We start from the raw sequence: 20,423 nt of genomic DNA on the forward strand, positions 1-20,423 counted from the left end.
TTGCCGTGAACAGGTTATTTCACTGAAATATTTGACCAGAAAATGGCGGCTATCTAAAGCAGCCAGGAGGAGGTAGAGTCCGATTTTATGAGAATATCAAAGACGCTCACCAGGGGATATCCATAAAGCAAAGTTTGTGCGGAGTATACACGCGGGCCGGAGTCTATAGCCAGCAAAAATGAGAAGAACAAAAAGGTGGAAAAAAAAAAAGAAAAAAAAAAAGAAAAGAAGGCAAACAAAAAGAAGGGCGCTATGCACAGATTAAAAACACCCGTAGTCGTTACATTCGTAAACATCAGCGAAGATCCCTTCGCTCGCCATCGCCCAGAGTTGGCTCACTGAGAGTGATTGGACTGATGGGCTGCGTTACCATCGGATCCGACCCTTCCTTGCTCTGATTATCCACGGCCTCCTCGGTGCCGCTATTTCCCTTATCGTCGGGCTTTTCACCCGCCTCATCTTCCTCGAAAATCTCCTCGACCCGCTCACCCGGCCGACGGATAACAGGCGTAAAAGACTCGACCTCTTCGATATCGTCATTCCCCGGCGCAAAGTCCTCCTCGTTCTCCTCCTGGATTGTGATCTCGCCACTTCTTCGTCCCAGTCCGCTGGCACTGGCTGACCGAGAGTGCGACCCGGCACTTGAACTTCTTGTACCGCTGCCGTTGCTGCCACCGAAGGCGAGCATTGGTCCTTTGAAGATGTTACGCTTCCTCTTTGCAAACGTCACGGACGACCCTATTCCAAAGGGGTTCGGGGATCCCGGCGCCTGCATCGATGAACCGCCCGACATGGCGTCATTAGGGCCTCCTCGGACGAGCCGGATGTTGCTTGGAAAGCCAGACATTGTCGGTGTCGCCGGGAGGACTTTGACTGAGTGGTGAGGCGAGCGCGTCGCGTGCATTGTGGCCTTGGACATGTTGGTAGACACAGATCCGTTGGAGCTGGTTGAGCTAGCTTTGGAGTGAGAGTGATGGTGGTGATGCATAGAACGGACAGATGATACAGATGAAGAGGTGGACTTGCGCCCGCGGAGTCCCGCCGTGCCTGCCGAGGACCTTCTAAGTGCCGAGCGAGGCGTGAGTGGTGATGGGGACAGCGACTGTCTCTTATAAGCCGCAGACCCGCTCCCGCCGCTAACCACCCTTTGATGCGGGTGGCTGTTGGTTGGAGCAGTAAGAATTGGAGGCACAGTAGTGCCCGATGTTGTACCGCCCGTCGGTGATGCCAGCGCCCCAGAAGCGGTAGTTTTAGAAGCGAAACCGTTGGCAACCACGCCCTTGGGAAGCCCAGAGACGTTGGTTTGTGAGGATGAGTTGGCCATCGTCGAGTGCTTGCTGGTTTGTGGTCTAGGACTGGCATCCTTGGACTTGGCTTCCTTGTTGCCAGACTTACCAACCCTTTCTAGCAAATTCGGTGTAGAATGACTTCCCCTCCGGCCCGAATGCCTGTTGCGTCTCGTGTTCTCAATGATCCAGTGGGTCCAGTTCCTCCAGTGTGCCACGATTACTTGAGAAGGCTTCTTCCTCACCTTCTGCTGCGATCCCTCGTGGCCTTGCGAGCCTTCTTCACCAACCCCAACTGATCCACCGCTGCTGCCTCCAAAGGCATCGCTGGTCGTCACCAAGTGGAGTGTCGACCCTCTGGACCGCGCGCTTCGCAGGACGCCCTCCTTGGGCGGAGGAATCGGCCGTCTGTGGCGTGAGGAACTTGCCGACCTAATGGAATCCTTGTCGATTGGCGGTGGAGGTATTTCGCCGTCGGGACTCAGACCCCCATTCACATTGTTTACGTCCTTCAGTCCGGGAAAGTCTGGGATCCGGAGATCCGGATAGTGTGCACTTCTGCGTTCTGTCCTCCCCCTGGTCCTCGGCGGGGGTGGGTCACCAAGCTTGACGAACTGACTGCTAGAGCCCGTCCATTCTTCCCCGACAGTAGCCAGACGCTCAAGTCTGCTGGAGGTGGTTGACAAGCGGCGTGATATACGGTTTTCCTCCTTCTCCTTGCGCTTCCTTTCTCTTCGTAACAACTTCCTTTGCTCCTTTTCCGTAAGCAGTGTCCACCATCCGGCGAGCGAGTCACATCTCTGGGAAAGAACCGACTCGATGACAGCATCCATATTGACACCAGCGCTGCGCATGCGCTGTAAGACATCTTTATCCAGAGCTGTCGAAAAAGGAGCTGGCTGCTGCGCCTGAAGGATCGTCAGTTGGTTGGGTGCATGATCGGCGAGGAAAGGATGATTTAGGATTTCGCCAAGCTCTGGGCGGCGCAGAGGCCGTTTGGAGAGCAGAGCTTGGAGGAGTGATAGCGCATCTGGAGGAATATGGTCGGGATATTTCGGCTCTTCCGATAGAATACGACGGCGTGTGTCGTCATCGTCGTCTTCATCAAACGGGAGCTCTCCGCACAAAAGAGCATACAGAATAACGCCAAGGCTCCAAACATCAACCTTCTCACCCGCGTACTTTTCTCCCTTCAACATCTCGGGCGCAGAATAGCATATAGTCCCGCAAAAGGTCTGCAAATGGTTCGATTTGCCCTCGTACTCTCTAGTGAAGCCAAAATCAACCAGCTTGACATTCTCGTGTTTGTCCAGAAGGATATTCTCGAGCTTCAGGTCGCGATGGACACAAGATTGCATGTGAACATATGTAACGGCACCGACGAGTTGGGTGAAAGTTTTCTGGACCTTTGTAACCGGCAGCTTCCCATGCTTGAGTAGATAGTTGTAAAGTTCGTCGCCGGGGCAGTATTCGAGAACCAGCCAGACCATTGTTTCGGTAACAATAACCTCGTATAACCGCGCAATGTGCGGGTGCACAAATTGCCGGTGGTGGTGTATCTCACGAGCGAGATTGGAATCATCCTTCTTGGCAGACTTGAGGACAACCTGTTTCCATGCGATCCAAACCATGTTAACCGATGCACTATTTCGATTGACTGGGGTTGAGAGTAGCGGGAGAAACACGGACCTTGGACCCGTTGATGAGCTTGTGCGAGGCAAGGTAGACCTTTCCGAAGGAGCCTTTGCCAATCAGCCGACCAAGTGCGTAGTTTCCCACGGTTTTGAGTTCCTTATTAGAGAATTCACTGAAAAAAGGCGTAAATTAGTGAATAGCCCGTAAGTGGTCCACGGCAAGCAAGGAGCAAAGCAGCTCGAGCGCGTGCCGTAGGTGGTTGAATGAGAAGCTTACTCGAGAAGTGCCTGGTAAGAGTTGGCAAGCTGGAGACATGGCATCAAGGTGTTAGCGGCGGCAGGCAATTGACGTGTCATTCCAGCCGGAAGGGCCGTGTGACGCACCTTTGCCTTCCTTCCCGGGTCGGGCTTTGCCCTGGCCGACTGCATTACTCCGTCTCGCTGGAGCTCCTGGGCAGTACAATGCCCTCAGGCCCAGGTCCACTCTCAAACGACGGAGTTGTTACTTGATTGAGAGCGTGTGACGTCGGAAGTAAACGTTTCGAGTGTTTTTTTGCCGGCAGCAGATGTGATGGCTCGGCCAAGGTACTGGCGGAAACGGCGTGACTCTTCGACTTAGGCATGTAGCTCGACGTGTTTTGTATCGTCTCGAGGTAGACGGAGGACGGTCGCAGGGTGACAAGACTGGCCCGGCTCTAGCCCTTATTGTGACTTATGATGTCTGCTGGGAGCATATGATGGACAGCGTGACAATTGGGCTGTTGGCGAGACGGTATGAATGGCCTCCGTCGCGACACTCGCCGGGCGAATCGTGGCGTCCAATAGCGTATCGGTCCTGGCTTTGCGGCGGCGGGAACGGGGCTCAACGTGACGACTGGGTTGACAACTTGGGCTGAATTGAAATCGCTCGCATCGCCTGCTTTGGGTAGAGCAGATGTTGTTTATAACAAACCTCCACAGCAAGTGGTTTGGTATTTTTCGTTCCTGCCTTGGTATGGAAGTTGAGGGTGCGTGCGCAAAGTCGCAGGGCGGAAGGTCGAACGGCATTTGATGCAATGGAGATGAATCCGTTAATTGGGATGCTCCGCATGTGGGTCCTGAACTCCTGTCACTTGGGTTACGTAATGCCGATGTTCATGTCTCACCTAATCACCCCGGGCAAGTAGAGAACACCCCCAGGTACTTCTTTCACCAACAGCAGCCAACAAATCCCATCTTGGCCATGTGTTGTGGTATAACAATCTTAACCGCCCCCCCCCNNCAAACTGGGTCTGCTGAGAAACACCCCAAAATACATACTTTATTAAAAATAAACATAAAAATAAAAAGACGTACAGACCTAACAATTTTCTGACATGGATACAACGTTACTCCTTTTCCTAATGTGGTCGCTTCTATTGTTCCAAGCGAAAAGCTTACAACAAATCGGGAATCCGACGCAAGATTCGTCCGGCCCAACATTATTAAATCATGATCTCAAGCTAGATAGTCAGCAGCCTCTCAACATCCAATCGGACATTCCTCCTTATCGCTCACGGCTTCTCGATTTGCATCGCTCTCTTGTTGAGATATCATCCACAACGGGACACGAAGCTGAAGTAGGGACTTTCCTCTCTCACTACCTGCAAAGTCGCGGGTTCGATGTAAAACAGCAAAACCTCTCCATGGTGGAGGACGCCCAGGCCCACAGTCACAAGCCCAGGCGCTTCAATATCCTCGCTCGTCCGTCCACAACTCACAGTAGCACAACCTGGAACCCTCGTCTGCTCATAACCTCGCATATTGATGTGGTGCCACCCTACATTCCTTATTCCATCGATGCCGACCCATCAGACGTTACGGAGGAGACGATAATTCGCGGACGCGGCAGTGCGGATGCTAAGGGCAGTGTGGCATCACAGATCATCGCCGTGGAAGAACTTGTCCACAGAAAGCTCATTCGTCCGGAGGATGTGATGCTTTTGTACGTCGTCGGTGAGGAAGTGGATGGCGCAGGGATGAAGCGTTTTTCCGACTTTTTGGAGGACCCAGGCAAACCATTTCATGGATTCGAGTCGGTCATCTTCGGAGAACCCACAGAAAACAAACTTGCATGTGGCCACAAGGGCATTATAGCCTGTACCATCACCGCCAGCGGCAAAGCAGGGCACTCTGGCTACCCTTGGTTGGGCGAAAGTGCCAATGAGATACTGATGCGAGCTTTGGTGAGAATACTTGATACCGACCTTGGGAGCAGCGACAAGTTTGGCAACACTACTATCAACGTGGGTACCCTCGCTGGCGGTATTGCATTCAACGTGATTCCAGAATTTGCCCAGTCCAACATCTCAGCGCGCGTAGCAATTGGCCCAGAAGATTCAGGCCATGTTGTTGTTCGCAATAAAATCGAGACAATACTGGCAGAAGAAAACGCAGACCATCTCAGTATCGAATGTGGGCTCGGGTACGGCGTCGCAACTTGCGACTGCAGCATCGAAGGCAAGTTTCCCTGTTTAATCCAAGCCAAATTACCAGTATTGATAGTGTTTCATTATTGTAGGTTTTCAGACGACTATAGTTAACTATGGCACAGATATCCCAAACCTTAAGGGTAACCACACGAGATATCTGTATGGGCCAGGTAGCATTTTGGTCGCACACTCCGACGATGAAGAACTTACCGTGGGTGACCTTGAAAGTGCTGTCAAGGCATATCAGAAGATCATTTTACACGATTTGAGTACTTGAGGAACAAAAAAAAAAGAAGTTGGAATCAGGAAATTCTCAGCAACATGTTGCCCATTTTCCCAAATCCTTGCGTACAATTGATCCCATGAAATCATGAATCCATGTACCCATAATCCCAAAATATATATACACTGTACCAATCCCTACGCCGAATTTGACCCTCATTCTCTCATAACCTTTGCCCAAGTTTCCGCCATAACTTGGCTAAAATCGAACTTGCCATCCTGTTTCACTACCACTCCTTTCTCTGTCACAATCGCGTCGATCAAGTCGTGAGGAGTGACGTCGAATGCAGGATTCCAGACATCTATCTGCTGGTCCGCCGTCGCAACCCTTAAAGTCTTGGAAGGATCGACTTTGCCGTCTTGGTCGACAAGAGCACCAGAGATTTGCGTCAACTCTTCCTTTCTTCTTTCCTCAATCTTGATGCCCGCGCCCGTCGTCGTTTCGAGGTCTATGCTGGTTGTAGGCGCTGCCACAACAAACTTAATCCCATGGTGACGAGCCAGGACGGCAAGCCCGTAGGTGCCCACCTTGTTAGCAGTGTCGCCGTTGCGCACTACACGGTCCGCACCGACGATGACAGCCCCGATGTTGAACTCTTCTTTCTTCAGCGCGAAAAGGGCTGCGGCCATGGAATCGGTGACCAGTGTGCTGGGGATGCCCTCATACACGAGCTCAAACGCAGTCAACCTGCTGCCCTGATTATAAGGCCGGGTCTCAGTGCAAAACGCATGGTGAAGCGTCTTCCTCTCCTGGAGGGAGCGAATGATACCCAGGGCGGTGCCATGGCCAGACGTCGCCAAGGAGCCGGTGTTGCAGTGTGTCAACACAGAGACTTTGCGGTCGGAGGTTACATCCAACTGAGACTCGAGCCATGCGGCACCAAATGATCCAATAGAGATGTTGCTTTGGAGATCTTTGGCGAGTATGTTCTCAGCGGCCTGAACATACGCGGCAAGGATGTTCTCATTTGCTTTGGTGGCTGCCAAGTCTACTTGGCGGATGGAGTTTTTGAGCAGCGTGATTGCGTTGCTCAAGTCCACAGCTGTAGGACGGCTGCCTTTGAGATAATCGAGTTTTGCGTCGATGAAGGCGATGAACTCATTAGGGGTTCGGTTGGCTTGCAGAGGTTTAGTCACTTGGGTTTGCGCAACAAATTGGAACATCAGGTGGCTTACTTGAAGAATTCGCAAGCTGCAGCTCAACAGCAAGAGCCAAGGCGGCCACGATGGCTATGGCTGGGGCTCCTATTACAGAAGTAAGTTTAACCGTGAACTAAGCCAAATGCATACTACCTGCAGAATATAACCAAGACGAGTTATATTACCTCGAACTCTCATAGACTTTATGCAGTCAAACGCCTCCTCGCTTGTCGAAATGTCGTCATAGTGGTTTTCGTGGGGAAGCCGAAGCTGGTCAAGGACCTCAAGCTTCGGTGTTGCTCCGCCCGAGTATCGGATTGCTTGCAAACTGGTCATTTTTTTGACAACGGGATATGAAAGTGGTCTAAGTCCCCATCCAAAAAAAGAAGCTTTTAAAGTAAGTTAAGCGCTATGAAAATCAATGTGAGAGAAGCTTCTTCTCCAAAGACTTTGAGAGATTGTAGATACAAGTTCGACGCCACAGCTATTGCCACCCCGCTTTCGTCGTGATCGAAGGGGAAAAAACACAAGCCCCACTTTGTCCCCATCGCAGCGATGGCACGCCAATGCTGACATATACGGGAGATCCACCTTTGTCGAGCTCAAGCTTAAGCTCGCACGACTGCAAAAGGCGGCATTCTACTCGAGGCCAACGCGAAAGTACCCGCGCCAACGAGCTGCGCCAAGGTGATGGATTATAGTGCCTTGTACAATCGACCCAGCAAGGCATATATATAGGTACTTCTCGTCTAAACAGCGACTAGACTAAAGAGACCATCACCGGCTGGCCGAGGTGGCTCAATGATAACAGCTCGGGGTTTGAACACGGTCATTCAACATGGACCAACAGTACTCGACCTCGAAAGTTACGGGTATGTAAAGATTGACCTCGAAAAGAAGGCCCACTGCCAATCCGAAATCTAACACTTTGAGTGTCGTGCCGTACCCAGTCGAGTATTTCGATCCCCATGATGTTTACAAACTCATCGCGCCGGGATTACTGCCGTTGCTGCCTCTACGCAATCTCAATTGGAAATCGCACGCCGGGCCCCCGCGATCCATCAACACCCTCCACGTCGACCTTGTCCCTGCCGGCGGAACTGCTTCTGGTACTACAGCCACTGCCACTCTTTCCCCAGTAGCTTCTCCGCAACCAAAACACGCCTTCGAACCCTCAGCACACGATAACCACGATGGCTTCCAAACCCAGACCCCTGGCAGTCTCCCAGCCTCAGGAGACCATGCCGACCCGCTAGCCACGGCGCCTCCACCGCCTGGAAGGGAGCGACGCCATCAGATCCCCGGACTCCGACGAACACCATATCTAAAGATCCTCCTGGTGCGATGCGACGACAACGATTCGTACAAAGCGCAAACGCGCTCCGAGATACGCGACTGGCTCAAGCAGAACACGCCCCCACAAAGCAGCAAAAAGGCCAGCAAAGCCGAGAACCATGATGCCTTCGAATGGCTCATCGTTCATGTGGTCATCCCCAATACCGTCGCGGCCACCCAGCCGAGAATCACGGGCAAAAGTGACGTTGCCGACGCCAAGGTTGCCTCACGCTGGAGGGGTAGTTCCACAACCTTGCTCGAGAAGTTGATGACCGATTTCAACACAACCAAGGGCCCTGTGGACAGAGTTGCCCAAATCCGCATTGGAATCAACGACGTACCTTATGACATTCTCCCACGCGTCGTGCCAGCAGTGCCTACTGGCTACACAGAGACTTCGCAAGATGTCGAGAATGCTTGGGCGGATCTCATCGGCAAGATGAAGGCGTGGATCTTGTCATCGTTCGACATGCGCGTCAGCCAATACGAGGAGGATATTAAGGAGAAGGATGCACAGCGCAACCTACCAGGATGGAATTTTTGCACCTTCTTCATCCTCAAGGAGGGACTGGCCCGGGGTTTTGAGAGTGTTGGTCTGGTAGAAGATGCCCTGGTTGGCTACGATGAGCTCAGCGTCGGGCTTGACGCAATAATTCACGGCCAGGCTGGAACCCAGGTCGCAGAGACACATGGGGGATCGCTGCTCCCATACACCGAAGAGTTGAAGATTATGGCACAGAGAGCGTTAGCAGCAGCGAGCAACGAGAGCATGGACCCTGACGACGACAACGAGCTGCCAGTCGATCTGCAAGCTGGCAATCCCAATACAAAAGCGAGTCAAGGAGTGGGTGCAGCAGGAACGAATGCTATGCCGGATTCCTTCGACCATGATGTCCTCATTAGTGCAAACAAGAAACCCTACCGTGAGCTCATCCTCGCGAACAACGTATCTGTGTTTGATTTCAGGTGCTATATATTCGCCCGCCAAATAGCCCTGCTCTTCCGCCTGGGCAACGCTACTGCGACTAGGGAAGAACTCCTTGCCAAGACAAGGGAACAGCAGGAATACCTACTTCATGGAGTAGCACCCCGGACGCCGGCTCTTGTGGATAACAGGCAACATAATGATGCAGAAAATCTCTCCATGCTGGCTGAAGTCTGTCGGAGGACATTAGAGTTTATTCCTTCTGTTTCAACGGTGATGCGTCAGGACTTGCTTGCGGCCCTTGGTGGAATGAACAAAACAGGGGAGGAGTCGTCCTCGTCTGACAAAACATATCCGTCTCCTCGTTTGGTCGAGGTTGTTGACAACATAGTTTCTTCCTTTGCATTCTCTGCTGCTCAACAGATCCTTGCGCAAACATCCACCAAGGCGTTGCCAATACCAGAACCAAGTGTAGCCGACCATGATAGCAAGGAGCTGAAAGCCAAGATCCCGGAGCCCAAGACCATGGTAAATCCGGTGAGAAGCTCTTCCTTGCATGGAGCTTTTGGAGCACACGCACAACAAGGTGCAGGGATTGCGCAAGTTACACACGAGGCAGGCCACGTACACACACAGTTTCTCAAGGCTGGTCTAGAAGAGCTTGCGGCTAGGCGTGCAGAGCTTTTTACTCTCTCGAGAAACATCCTTGAGGAATGCGGAAAGAAATGGGGATGGAGTGACGGCTGGGATTCTGTTCCACTGGTAGGGGATCCCGAAATTGACGGCATGGAAGACATAAACCTGGACGACGAGGGTAGCAACACATCGATCAAGCAGACACCGACTCCGCCAGTACAGGCGTCCCCTTCTTTATTCGGATTAGGCACGCGGCTCCTATGGACAGCACTTGACAGTAAAGACGACTTCTATCGACTGTACGAGACACTGACTCTCAAGGCGCTTCGCCACTATGTAGTCGCAAGCCATTTCAACTCAGTCAAAGCAAATATGATTGATATGGCAGTTCTCAAGTTCCACTTGGGAGAGTTCCACGAGGCAGCCAAGTACTTCATGGACACGATCCCTTTCTTTGGAGAAAGAGGGTGGTCTCTCCTCGAGCTCTCGCTATTAGTTATGTACTGCAAATGTCTCGAAGAGCTTGGCCATCAAGAAGACTACGTTAAGGTCACTTTGAAGCTCTTATCCAAAGCAGCGATGGCAGAGCACGAACGTCTCCAGCATCGCCGAACCGGAAAAGCAATCCACAAAGCCAAACCCACCAGATATCCAGAAAGCACTGCGATCAGGGGATTCCTTCCCAGTGTGCTCCAGATCACTAAAGAGTTGACGCACGATGTCCTGGTTCCCTTGCGCGATTTCTTCTCTGAGGTTACCTTTGATGGCGCCCCGGCCTACAATGATATGCAAGACAGCTTCTCGATATGCCTGGCTATGCAAAGTCTACTCGTCGATGACCTGGAACTAGACCAAGTTCAAGTCAAGCTGCGATGCAATGATACAAGCGGACTGAAATACATCTCGCTTGCGAATCCTTCTCCAGTTTGTATCAAACCGGGCAGAAACAAAGTAGAGCTAACGTGCAATGTAAGTGCGTCTTGTATCCACTGACTGTGGGTACTGCTTTACTAACATTATGCATTTCCCCCCTACTACAGGTAGCTGTCGCCGGTGAATACGAGATTGAACAAATCCTGCTGCGTAGTGGCAAGCTTCAGTTTCACCTCGAAAGGGATCCGGCTTTCAAGACTCACAAGGGAATCAGGGGCACCGCGCATCCGGAGGTTGTGATCAGCTCCAAATTGAGCATCTTCCAGAGAGCGGGGTCCTTGGATATTCGCCTGCTGCCTGCGAAGCAGATCCGGCTTGACAAGAACAGCTCTCTTGAAATCGAACTCACCACCGGTTGGAACAGGACACGGACGTGTGACGTCCGTGTCAAGGCTGCCACAGGAGGTTTGAGGCTACTTGTGTCCGATGGGACACTTGTCAACGGCAAGAAAGAAACAAGACTGGAACCACCAGAAGCTGGATTGTTTCACCTCGGAGAACTGGAGAAGTGTTCAACTGTCCGACTTCGTTTTCCCTACACGGTCGAGCAAGATGTGCCCGCCATCGCAGTCAGAGTCGAGGTGATGTACACCACCAAGGAAGATGGGCCGGTACACTTGTTTGCGAAAACCCCGTCTATCAGCATTTCCTTGGCCCTTGGTGTCAACGTGCAAGATGTTTTCAAGCACAACGCCCTCTTCTCCCGCTTTACGGTTACAACGGCGAGCGCGAGCCCTTTGAGACTGTTTGCTAGTGAACTGTTGGAGTCGGACCTGTTCTCGGCAGACCTTGGTGGCACCCCGCCTCCTTCGAGGAACGACACGTATCCCATCACTGTTTTCCCAGAACAACCTGCCAGTTTACTGTACAAGATGGTGCGGAAACGTGGATCCACAGCCACGGGGAAAGGTACAAGCAAAACTATGTACCTCAAACTTACATACACCGTGGTGCAAGATGAGATCGAAAGCCTCGTGGAGGCTTCCCTTATGAGGGCCTTTGAGTCAGACGAGGCTTTGGGGAAGCTGCTCTCGATATACTCCCGACTGGTGACTGGCATCGTGCTAGCTCACATTAGAACGGCACCTCTTGCATCTTGTGACCTTGAGCAGACCGTCATGTCTGGTTTTGTCTCGACCGCCTTTCTTGCCAATGTACCATGGGAAACGCGGTTGACAGCGCAAATCGGCCTTGCAAACGGATGCCAGATCGCATCCAAGCTTGCATCGGTCATTAGGGATTGGCAAGTCCAGCACCCCAGGCTTGTTTTGACCTCATCGGCAGACCAGACCCAAGACCTTTCATGCATACTGATTCCTGTTGACATTCCCTCAATCAGCATCGTACACACAGCGGATATTCAGCTCGTTCCGAATTCCAGTAATGCAACTAGCGACGGTGGACGGACCCACAGGATGCCGCAAGAGACGTGGAAAGTGAACGAGTTGATCCCGTCCAACCTGCACCTCAAGTGGTCAAGGATATGGGACACAGGAGACGCAGAGAAAGAAGCTACTTCACCACCTTCAAGGGACGCAATCGAGTTCAGCTACGAGGTCACTGCTCCTCAAGACACTTGGTTGATCGGTGGGCGACGCAAGGGCCACTTTGTCATACCGGGACTGGATGAGGATGCGACAACAGATGAGAAGTTAGCGTATTCGCTCGGGGCATGCTCTACACCCGACACGGAGGCTGACATCGCCTTGCTGCTTGTACCGCTGCGCGAGGGCTGGCTTCCATTCCCTAGCGTTGAGATTCGGGAGGTACGAAGCTTTGCTACTGGCACAACCGCCTCGCGAGAAGGGGATGTCCAAACTGCCGGTACTACAGTCGAAAGAGGGACTACTTTTGAGACGGACTTTAAAAATTTGGGAGAAGCAATTCATGTGATCGCAGACCGCCATAGTGTTACTCTAAGTTTGGATGCGAGTGGGCCTGGGGGAGGCCCCTTAGTTTTGGGAAATATTTAATATACATTTTTTTTTTTTTTTTTTTTTTTTTAGGTGCAGTTGCAGTAATAAATAGCATGTTCCCGGCTGTCGGAATCACCGAAGAAACTTTCTAGACTCGACGCATTATAGAATTGACAAAGCAGAGTCTATAACTTGCTTTGCAAAGTACATGCATGAATTAACATTGTCATCATGTTATGCAGTCCAGGCATTCCTTGACCGCCTTGGAAACCTATAGAATTGACACTGGAGAGTTTTCTCCGCGATTTACTATCTACAAGTAAGTTCAGTGGTTCAAGTTGGAAATCTATCGAATTAATGCAGGAGATTCTTTTCTTTCCAAAGTCTATTAGCCGGAACAAGGCTATGCAAACAAGATACATTTTGGCGTCTTTGGAGAACCTATATGCTGATTTTGAGGCGGCAGCAACTCATTGTTGACATTGCCCAGTCTGGGGTTTAGCCCGTCGACCTCAGCTGGGGAGGTAGAGGTTGCAGGGCCTGGTGCTATTTTGGGGTTACAAAGAAATGTATATATATATATAGGTTGTGCTTTGCCTTCTGCCCTTGGGTCCAGACTTTTATTTTCACACCATCCTTTTTTAACAATATAGATATTCAACCTCTGGTTTGCAATCCATTAGCAATTTATATCTTCTTTTTGTTTCACCCACAGCCCCTCTTTTATTTTGTTATCTTTCCTTTCCTTTTTCAAAACAAAAATGCACATTTTCAAGATTGTCCAGCTCTTGGGCCTGCTGGCCGCCGGCGCTTCCGCCTTGCCTACCCCAGCTGCCGCCGATGCCGCTCAGCCTGGCGAGGGGGGACAGTCCCAGGCCCGTACGGAGCCTGGTTCTGGCAACGAGGCCAATGTTAACCGGCCCAAGGAGACGGTCAGATGCCCGAGATGCCCGGAAAGTGCATTCCCGTCCGTGCAAGAATACGCCGAGCACTACGGCAAGGCTCATCCTTCTGATGCCTGGCCCCGCCCTATCGCCATTAAGAAGGCCAATTAGTTGGATAGAAGAATTAAGACAGGGGATGGAAAGGTGAAAGGGTTGGAGCGCACACGAGGACGGTGCATTTGGTAGACGATATAGAGAGACTTTTGCTACCTGCCGTCTCAGCGTGCGTTGTTTATTTACTCTTACAAACTCTAAGTTACACTCTTTTTCATAGAAAATTTTACTATGCTCTCCTACCTTGTCCCGAAGTGTACCAGTGACGGTGCCTGACGTAAAAGCTGAATTTTCCTAGTCTCGGGGCTTATCCCTGAAGCCCAGAGCTCCACAATTGATCCACTTCGTTCCATTTCGTGGCTCAATTGCGGTTTTGCAATGTATTTGTGGGTCTCTCCAAAAAAGCCTTTAGTTTAAGTCTAAGGACAATTTGTCGATTTTCGCCGTTTATAGCGGTATTTTCGTCCACTCGGCGACCAATATTCCGTTATAAAAAAATAAATAAAAGTCGTAAAAATAAACGGGTTGCACAATGGATATGGTATTTAGTACCGTTAGTAATAACGATTTAATTATCATTTTTATTTATTATAATGGCTGAATTGGATAACATTTGCCTCTAATCCGCTTATGGCGATATTGTTTTTTCGATTTTTTTTGGATTTTCGATTTGTTTTCGTAATATTTTTGTTTTTTGACCAAATTTTCAAACTTTTGCACGTGAAGAATGGTATACGTGTATATGACGATATTGAAATTTTGGTAAATATACCGTATTATATAAACAGTTAAATAAAGGGATGGATAAAGTATATATATTGTAATATAAAATTCACAATTGAAACGCTTTTATATTTTAACCAATTTTAAACATACCAAGACCAAGGTTTCAGGGATTGGGTTACGTATGAAAGGAAACGTCCACGTAGAATCTGGCTTATAATATTTGATTAAATTACTCTTTTATTAGTCTCAGTGCTCAGACTAGACCCCCCTGATTCGCAATGGGGACCGAGCGCTCCATATACCTTTTAGCCACATGGCTTTTCGACCAATTACATTGGCCGAAAAGATCGCGCTCGTTCTAGTCTGAGGACATCTTGTCGCATTTCACCGTTTATGGCGGTACTAGCAACGATAATTTGTCGCATTTCGCCGTTTATAACGGGTATATATAATATTATAAAAAGCCTTATAAACGCCCTGCGACCGCACGTTAAATATAATAAATTGCATTCTTTATACGCGTAACCAATTGAACAGCGGTATGATTAATATATTATATTCGAAATATAATAGCATAAAAAGACAGTATAACTACGGTATGCAATTAATATTCGAATAACATATTAAATAAAAATTATATGAATATGAAATAACCTGCATTAAATTAGTTGGAGCTAAGGAAATTTGGTATCGAAAACCGCGTCCTTATATTTAATTTATTTGGAAAGAAATTTCAATGTTTAGTTACATTTGTATTTTATTATTATATTTAATTATTGTTTTGAATAATAATATATAATATCGGTTCAAAACCAAGTATTATTATTGATGATTAAGCGGATTTAAAACTACAAAGTACATGCAATTAACGTTTAAAACAAAACTTTTATTAGTACTTTTATATTATTTATTAAGTTTTCAAAAAACTGAATATTTTACGCAAATAACTTTAAAATAAAATGAAATTTTAGTATCCTCATTTTGTACTAACCCTATTTATAAACTTAATTTAATTAAATAAAGCAAAAAATAGAAGAAAAGCATATATTTAACATTTCCTTTTATATAAAAATAATATAAGTAGGTATTACAAATTGGACTTCACATCAACGTTCGTATATTTATATTTGATTCAATCCCTGAAAGTTTGGTTTAATTATTGTAAAAACTGGTAAAAATATAAAAGCGTTTCGATTGTAAATTATATATAAAATTACATACATGTTACCTATTCGCCTGTTTTACGGCTTATATAACTCGATTTATATACCAAATTGGAATATTATATTATGTATATATTTACCATCCCCCACGTACCAAATGCATCAAATTTGGGCGCAAAGTAAAATAATATACAATTAATTAAATAAAGCAAAAAATCGATTAAAAATATATATTTAGCACTTCTTTATACAAAAGACTTTTTAAAGCGAGTATTATAATTTCAAACACACATGGACGTTTGTTTATATACGTCATCGAATCTCTGAAGTTTTGGTTTCATTATTGTTAATATTAGTAAAAATATAAACGAGTTTCGATTGTAAATTATATATAAAAAATATATACTTTGCCTATCCGCCTATTTAACAGTTTATATAATACGGTATATGCACCAAAATTTATTATAACGATATATATATATAACCCTCCACGTGCAAAAATTAAAATTTGGTTAAAAATCAAAAATAATATTAAAAAAAATCGAAAATCGAAAAGAAAATCGAAAAAACAGTACCGCCATAAACGGATTAAGGGCAGGTGGTATCGAATTCGGCCGTTATAACAAATAAAAAAATAAATTAAATCGCTGCTCATAGCGGTATTAAACGCTATTTTTAACGATATTTTCTTTTTTCAATATTTTGCGTGGTTGTGGAATAATAAAGGACTGTCGGTCGAAAAAAGGCCGAGAATACCGCCATAAACGGCGAAAATCGACAAATTGTCCTTAGACTTAAACTAAAGGCTGTTTTGGAGAGACCCACAAATACATTGCAAAACCGCAATTGAGCCACGAAATGGAACGAAGTGGATCAATTGTGGAGCTCTGGGCTTCAGGGATGAGCCCTGAGACTACGACGATTATATAATTTCCATCCAAACGAGTAATAATTGCAAAAATGGTAATAATAAATAATGCACCAAATACGCGCGACGAAAATAATTATAAGTTCGAAAAATAATAGTTGTTTATAGCGAAACTATTACGCACACCTGTTTGGACCAAAATAATCGAAACGAACTGGATTAGCAATATATAATGGTTAAAATATATCGACCCGCACGTATAGGATTAACCACCGCCTAACCTTTAGCAATTATTGGACCCCAAAATGGCCGTTATATATTTTATGCAAAGTTATTACGAAACCCTGGTTAATAAACGCAAAACCCAAGGTGCGGCAATATATAATTTTAAAGAATAATTGCGCGACCGATATTAAAATTTTTTTAAAAGTTGGACAAATTACCAATTCGACCAAATAACGCGCGAAATCCGTAAAACGTACGTCGATTTGTTAGACATAATATACGGACCTATCCCAGGAACAAGGATTAACGATCAATTCGTACGGCTTTTCAGGGACGAGGATAATTAACTAAATAAATAAGCTAACGAAAAATAAAAAAGGAAGGTTAACGTACGGTAACAATATTTATTCCCTAATAAACCGTATATTTATTAATTAAATACGATAAATAAGGAAACTATATTGCAAAACGGATACGTATTAGGAATACGCCAAATTTTGTCCCAAATATAGTAGGCGCGCACGATTTAGGAATGGGGATTTTAACTATACCGGGAAACAGATTAACGTACGAAATTTATATTTATCCACAATTCCTTTACTATGGAAGGAATAGCGAAAGCCAACGTACGATAAATTAAAGGCCAGGAATACCCAAATATGAATTACTCAGCGTGCGATTAATAATAAACGAATTTATAGATTTTATAATGGTAAACCGTTTTATTGAGATATGGAAAACAGCGAATAATTATATAGGAAAACCGTATAATATATTCCTGGATAGAACCAGAATTTTCGTTTAAACGTACAATAAAAAAGGATTATTATTAACTAATACCACGCCATTTTCTTCAAAATTTTAACAGACCGCACGCGCGATTATTGGATCAATTTTTCCGGGTTAAATACGCGATAGGACGGAATATACAATATATTGGATAAATATTTTAACACGGAATTAAACTATGTATAATATTATATAAATTGGATAATTACCACGTTCGCACGTATAAAAGAGGAAAACGTAAATAAAGGTAATTCAAAATTGCTGGAACTGCTGCTGCACAAATTTAGGTTCGTATAACGAATATTGGGCGACGAATACTAAGGAAAACGCCAATTGTATACAACAATCGTACAAATATGCCGAAAAGTGCCGGAATTCGAAAACGCATTAATAATATAGAAAGGGACGTACGAAACACTATTTTTTAACCTGCGTGCGTTATTTTAAATGGTATAAAACCGAGTTGGCAGGTAATAACTGTTAAATAAAGGACCGCAGGACGCCAATTTTACAAATAAACGATATTACCGCAATGAGGAAAAACTAAAAGGACGCGCGTACGCACTAAAATATAAATAAAGCGGGATAAAAAAGGTGTACGTTAGGTTACCAGGCCCAAAGGTTAGCTTCCGCACGATGGGGAATATAAACAGATATTAGGATAAAAACACAAATATTTATTTTATATATAAAAAGTAAAATTGTCGATTGTGTAAATATACCAAAAAGGAAAGGGAAGACGTACGCCAAAGATATTACCAAACGTGCGATATATTGGGCAAGGAATACGAAAGTTTTAATTAATTTTTCATAAATTGGGAAGTAGACAGGCCGCAGCCGCACGACGATATAAATGAGGCTAACGACGAGGACGAAAATGAGAATAATGAATACTATTTCGCACAATTCCTGCAAAATTAGGCGTATATTTATCGCGCGAGGGGCGAATATATATATATATATATATATACCAGAATTAATATAATAAGCAGATTAATTTGTGTTGCACAATGAATAGAGCATAATATATTCAGGTGAATTTAGTCTCAGTGCTTAGACTAGACCCCCCTGCTTCGCAGTGGGGACCGAGCGCTCCATGTACCTTTCCGCCACATGGCTTTTCGACTAATTACATTGGCCGAAAAAATCGCGCTCGTTCTAGTCTGAGGACATCTTGTCGCATTTCGCCGTTCATGGCGGTACCAGCAACGATAATTTGTCGCATTTCGCCGTTTATAGTGGTTATATATATTATATTATTAATAGGCTTTATAAACGCCCTACGAGCGCACGTTAAATGCAATTAGTTGCATTTTTTATAGGCGTAGCCAATTGAATTACGGTATAATTAACATATTGTATTTGAAATATAATAGCAAAAAAAGGAAAAAACAATATCATTACAATATGCGATTAAATATTCGAATAAAATATTAAATAAAAATTATAAAAATATGAGATAATCTGCGTTTGAATAAATGGACCTTTAGAATTTTGGAACTGAAAACCCCGTCCTCATATCTAATTTGTTTGGAACAAAATTTCAATATTTAATAAAACTTGTATTTTACTATTATATTTTAATTATTATTCTAAATAATAGTATATAATATTGCTATGAAGCCAAGTACAAATATTTATGACGGAAGCGGACTTAAGATAACACAGTGCATGCAATTATAGGTTAAAATAACGCTTTTATTAATATTTTTATATTATTTATTAATTTGTCGAAAAGCTGAATATTTTACGCAAATAATTTTAAAGAAAAGAAATTTTAATATTCGCATTTCGTTAAAATTTTGTATATAATCGTTAATCAACTTCATTTTTACAAATTCTATTTAATTAAATATGGCAAAAAATAGAAAAATAGCCCAAATTTAACATTTCCTTTTATAAACAAATAATATAAATGGGTATTACAATTCAGATTTCACGTTGACGTTGCTTTATATATTTCATTCAATCCCTGAAATTTCGGTTTTATTGTTATAAAAATTGGTAGAAATATAAAAGCGTTTCGATTATAAATTATATGTAAGATTATATACATCTTACCTATCCGCTTATTGAGCGGCTTATATAATTCGATATATATATACTAAATTGGAATATTATATTAAGTATAAGAATGCCATCCCCCACGTGGAAATTGCATAAGATTTGGCTGCAAAATAGAATAATGTAAAACTAATTAAATAAAGCAAAAGATAGATAAAAAATATATTTAGCATTTCCTTAATTAAAAGATTGTTTAGAGCAGATACTATAAGTTTAATCCAGCGCGGATGTTTGTTTATATACGTTTTCTAGTCCCTCTAACTCTGGTTTTATTATCGTAAAAATTGGTAAAAATATAAACGAGTTTCGATTGTAAATTATATATAAAAGTGTGTTTACTTTACCTATCCGCTTTGTTAATGGTTTATATAGTGCGGGTTCTAAACCAAGATTTAATATAACGGTAAATATATATATACGACCCTCCACGTGCAGAAATTCTAAGATTGGGTTAAAAATCGAAAATAATATTAAAAGAAATCGAAAAAACAGTACCGCCATGAACGGATTAAGGGCAGGTGGTATTGTTAAGTATATGCGTTATTTAGCATGTAATGGGTCCACTTTTATTTGTATATAAGCCACAATAGATAGTGCCGAAGTGGGGCTGCTGAGGTTGTCAGATTTTCTGTTATATTTTGTGTGTTGCAGGAGTTGCGATTTAAAGTCAGCGAATGGGGTTTCACCCTGTACCGGGTTTAATACCCACCCTGCATTTACGAATTAGCTACCCTATACCGGGTTAAAATTTTCACCAAATCAGCAAATCAGTGGGAACTTAAAAATGGTTTGTATGGAAATAAGGGTGTTTTTTTAACAACGCATATAAAATAACTTTTCGGAAAATCGTGTGCGGTACCGGAACCTTTTGCGGGGTGCGGACCCCCATTTCGATGTCGGAGAGTATGTAAGGGAGATAAAGCAAAGTTTCACCCACCAATGAATTAAATTTATTAATCCCAAAATTAATAAATTTAGTGCATATAAACCCTGTAATTACAGGTTTTTACAATGCAATTAGCACCACGCCGCACCTAAGCTAATACCTAACCC

The 20,423-nt window shown here is 45.0% G+C and overlaps 5 protein-coding genes across 5 annotated transcripts; 3 read left to right on the forward strand and 2 right to left on the reverse strand.

Moving 5' to 3' along the window:
- Positions 1–295: 295 nt before the first annotated feature.
- Positions 296–3,349, reverse strand: PpBr36_10606 (uncharacterized protein; the record flags this gene model as incomplete). The annotated part of the gene is made up of 4 exons (XM_029897717.1): positions 296–2,893; positions 2,976–3,093; positions 3,198–3,226; positions 3,305–3,349. 4 exons carry the CDS (start codon positions 3,347–3,349, stop codon positions 296–298), a joined length of 2,790 nt encoding a protein of 929 aa, XP_029743949.1.
- Positions 3,350–3,745: 396 nt separating this feature from the next.
- PpBr36_10607 (uncharacterized protein) lies at positions 3,746–5,647 on the forward strand (the record flags this gene model as incomplete). The annotated part of the gene is made up of 3 exons (XM_029897718.1): positions 3,746–3,912; positions 4,335–5,353; positions 5,460–5,647. Coding segments are annotated over 3 exons (1,374 nt in total), but the record flags the coding sequence as incomplete, so codon positions are not given.
- Positions 5,648–5,808: 161 nt separating this feature from the next.
- On the reverse strand, positions 5,809–7,128 carry PpBr36_10608 (uncharacterized protein; the record flags this gene model as incomplete). Its single annotated transcript, XM_029897719.1, has 3 exons — positions 5,809–6,770; positions 6,829–6,897; positions 6,978–7,128. The coding sequence occupies 3 exons, from the start codon at positions 7,126–7,128 to the stop codon at positions 5,809–5,811; spliced, it is 1,182 nt and encodes a 393-aa protein (XP_029743951.1).
- A 502-nt stretch (positions 7,129–7,630) lies between these two features.
- PpBr36_10609 (uncharacterized protein) lies at positions 7,631–12,594 on the forward strand (the record flags this gene model as incomplete). The annotated part of the gene is made up of 3 exons (XM_029897720.1): positions 7,631–7,664; positions 7,743–10,657; positions 10,729–12,594. The coding sequence occupies 3 exons, from the start codon at positions 7,631–7,633 to the stop codon at positions 12,592–12,594; spliced, it is 4,815 nt and encodes a 1,604-aa protein (XP_029743950.1).
- Positions 12,595–13,298: 704 nt separating this feature from the next.
- On the forward strand, positions 13,299–13,592 carry PpBr36_10610 (uncharacterized protein; the record flags this gene model as incomplete). The annotated part of the gene is made up of 1 exon (XM_029897721.1): positions 13,299–13,592. One exon carries the CDS (start codon positions 13,299–13,301, stop codon positions 13,590–13,592), a length of 294 nt encoding a protein of 97 aa, XP_029744060.1.
- Positions 13,593–20,423: the final 6,831 nt, after the last annotated feature.

This window comes from Pyricularia pennisetigena (genome assembly GCF_004337985.1).
Source record: "Pyricularia pennisetigena strain Br36 chromosome Unknown Pyricularia_pennisetigena_Br36_Scf_10, whole genome shotgun sequence".
Lineage (NCBI taxonomy): Eukaryota > Fungi > Ascomycota > Sordariomycetes > Magnaporthales > Pyriculariaceae > Pyricularia > Pyricularia pennisetigena.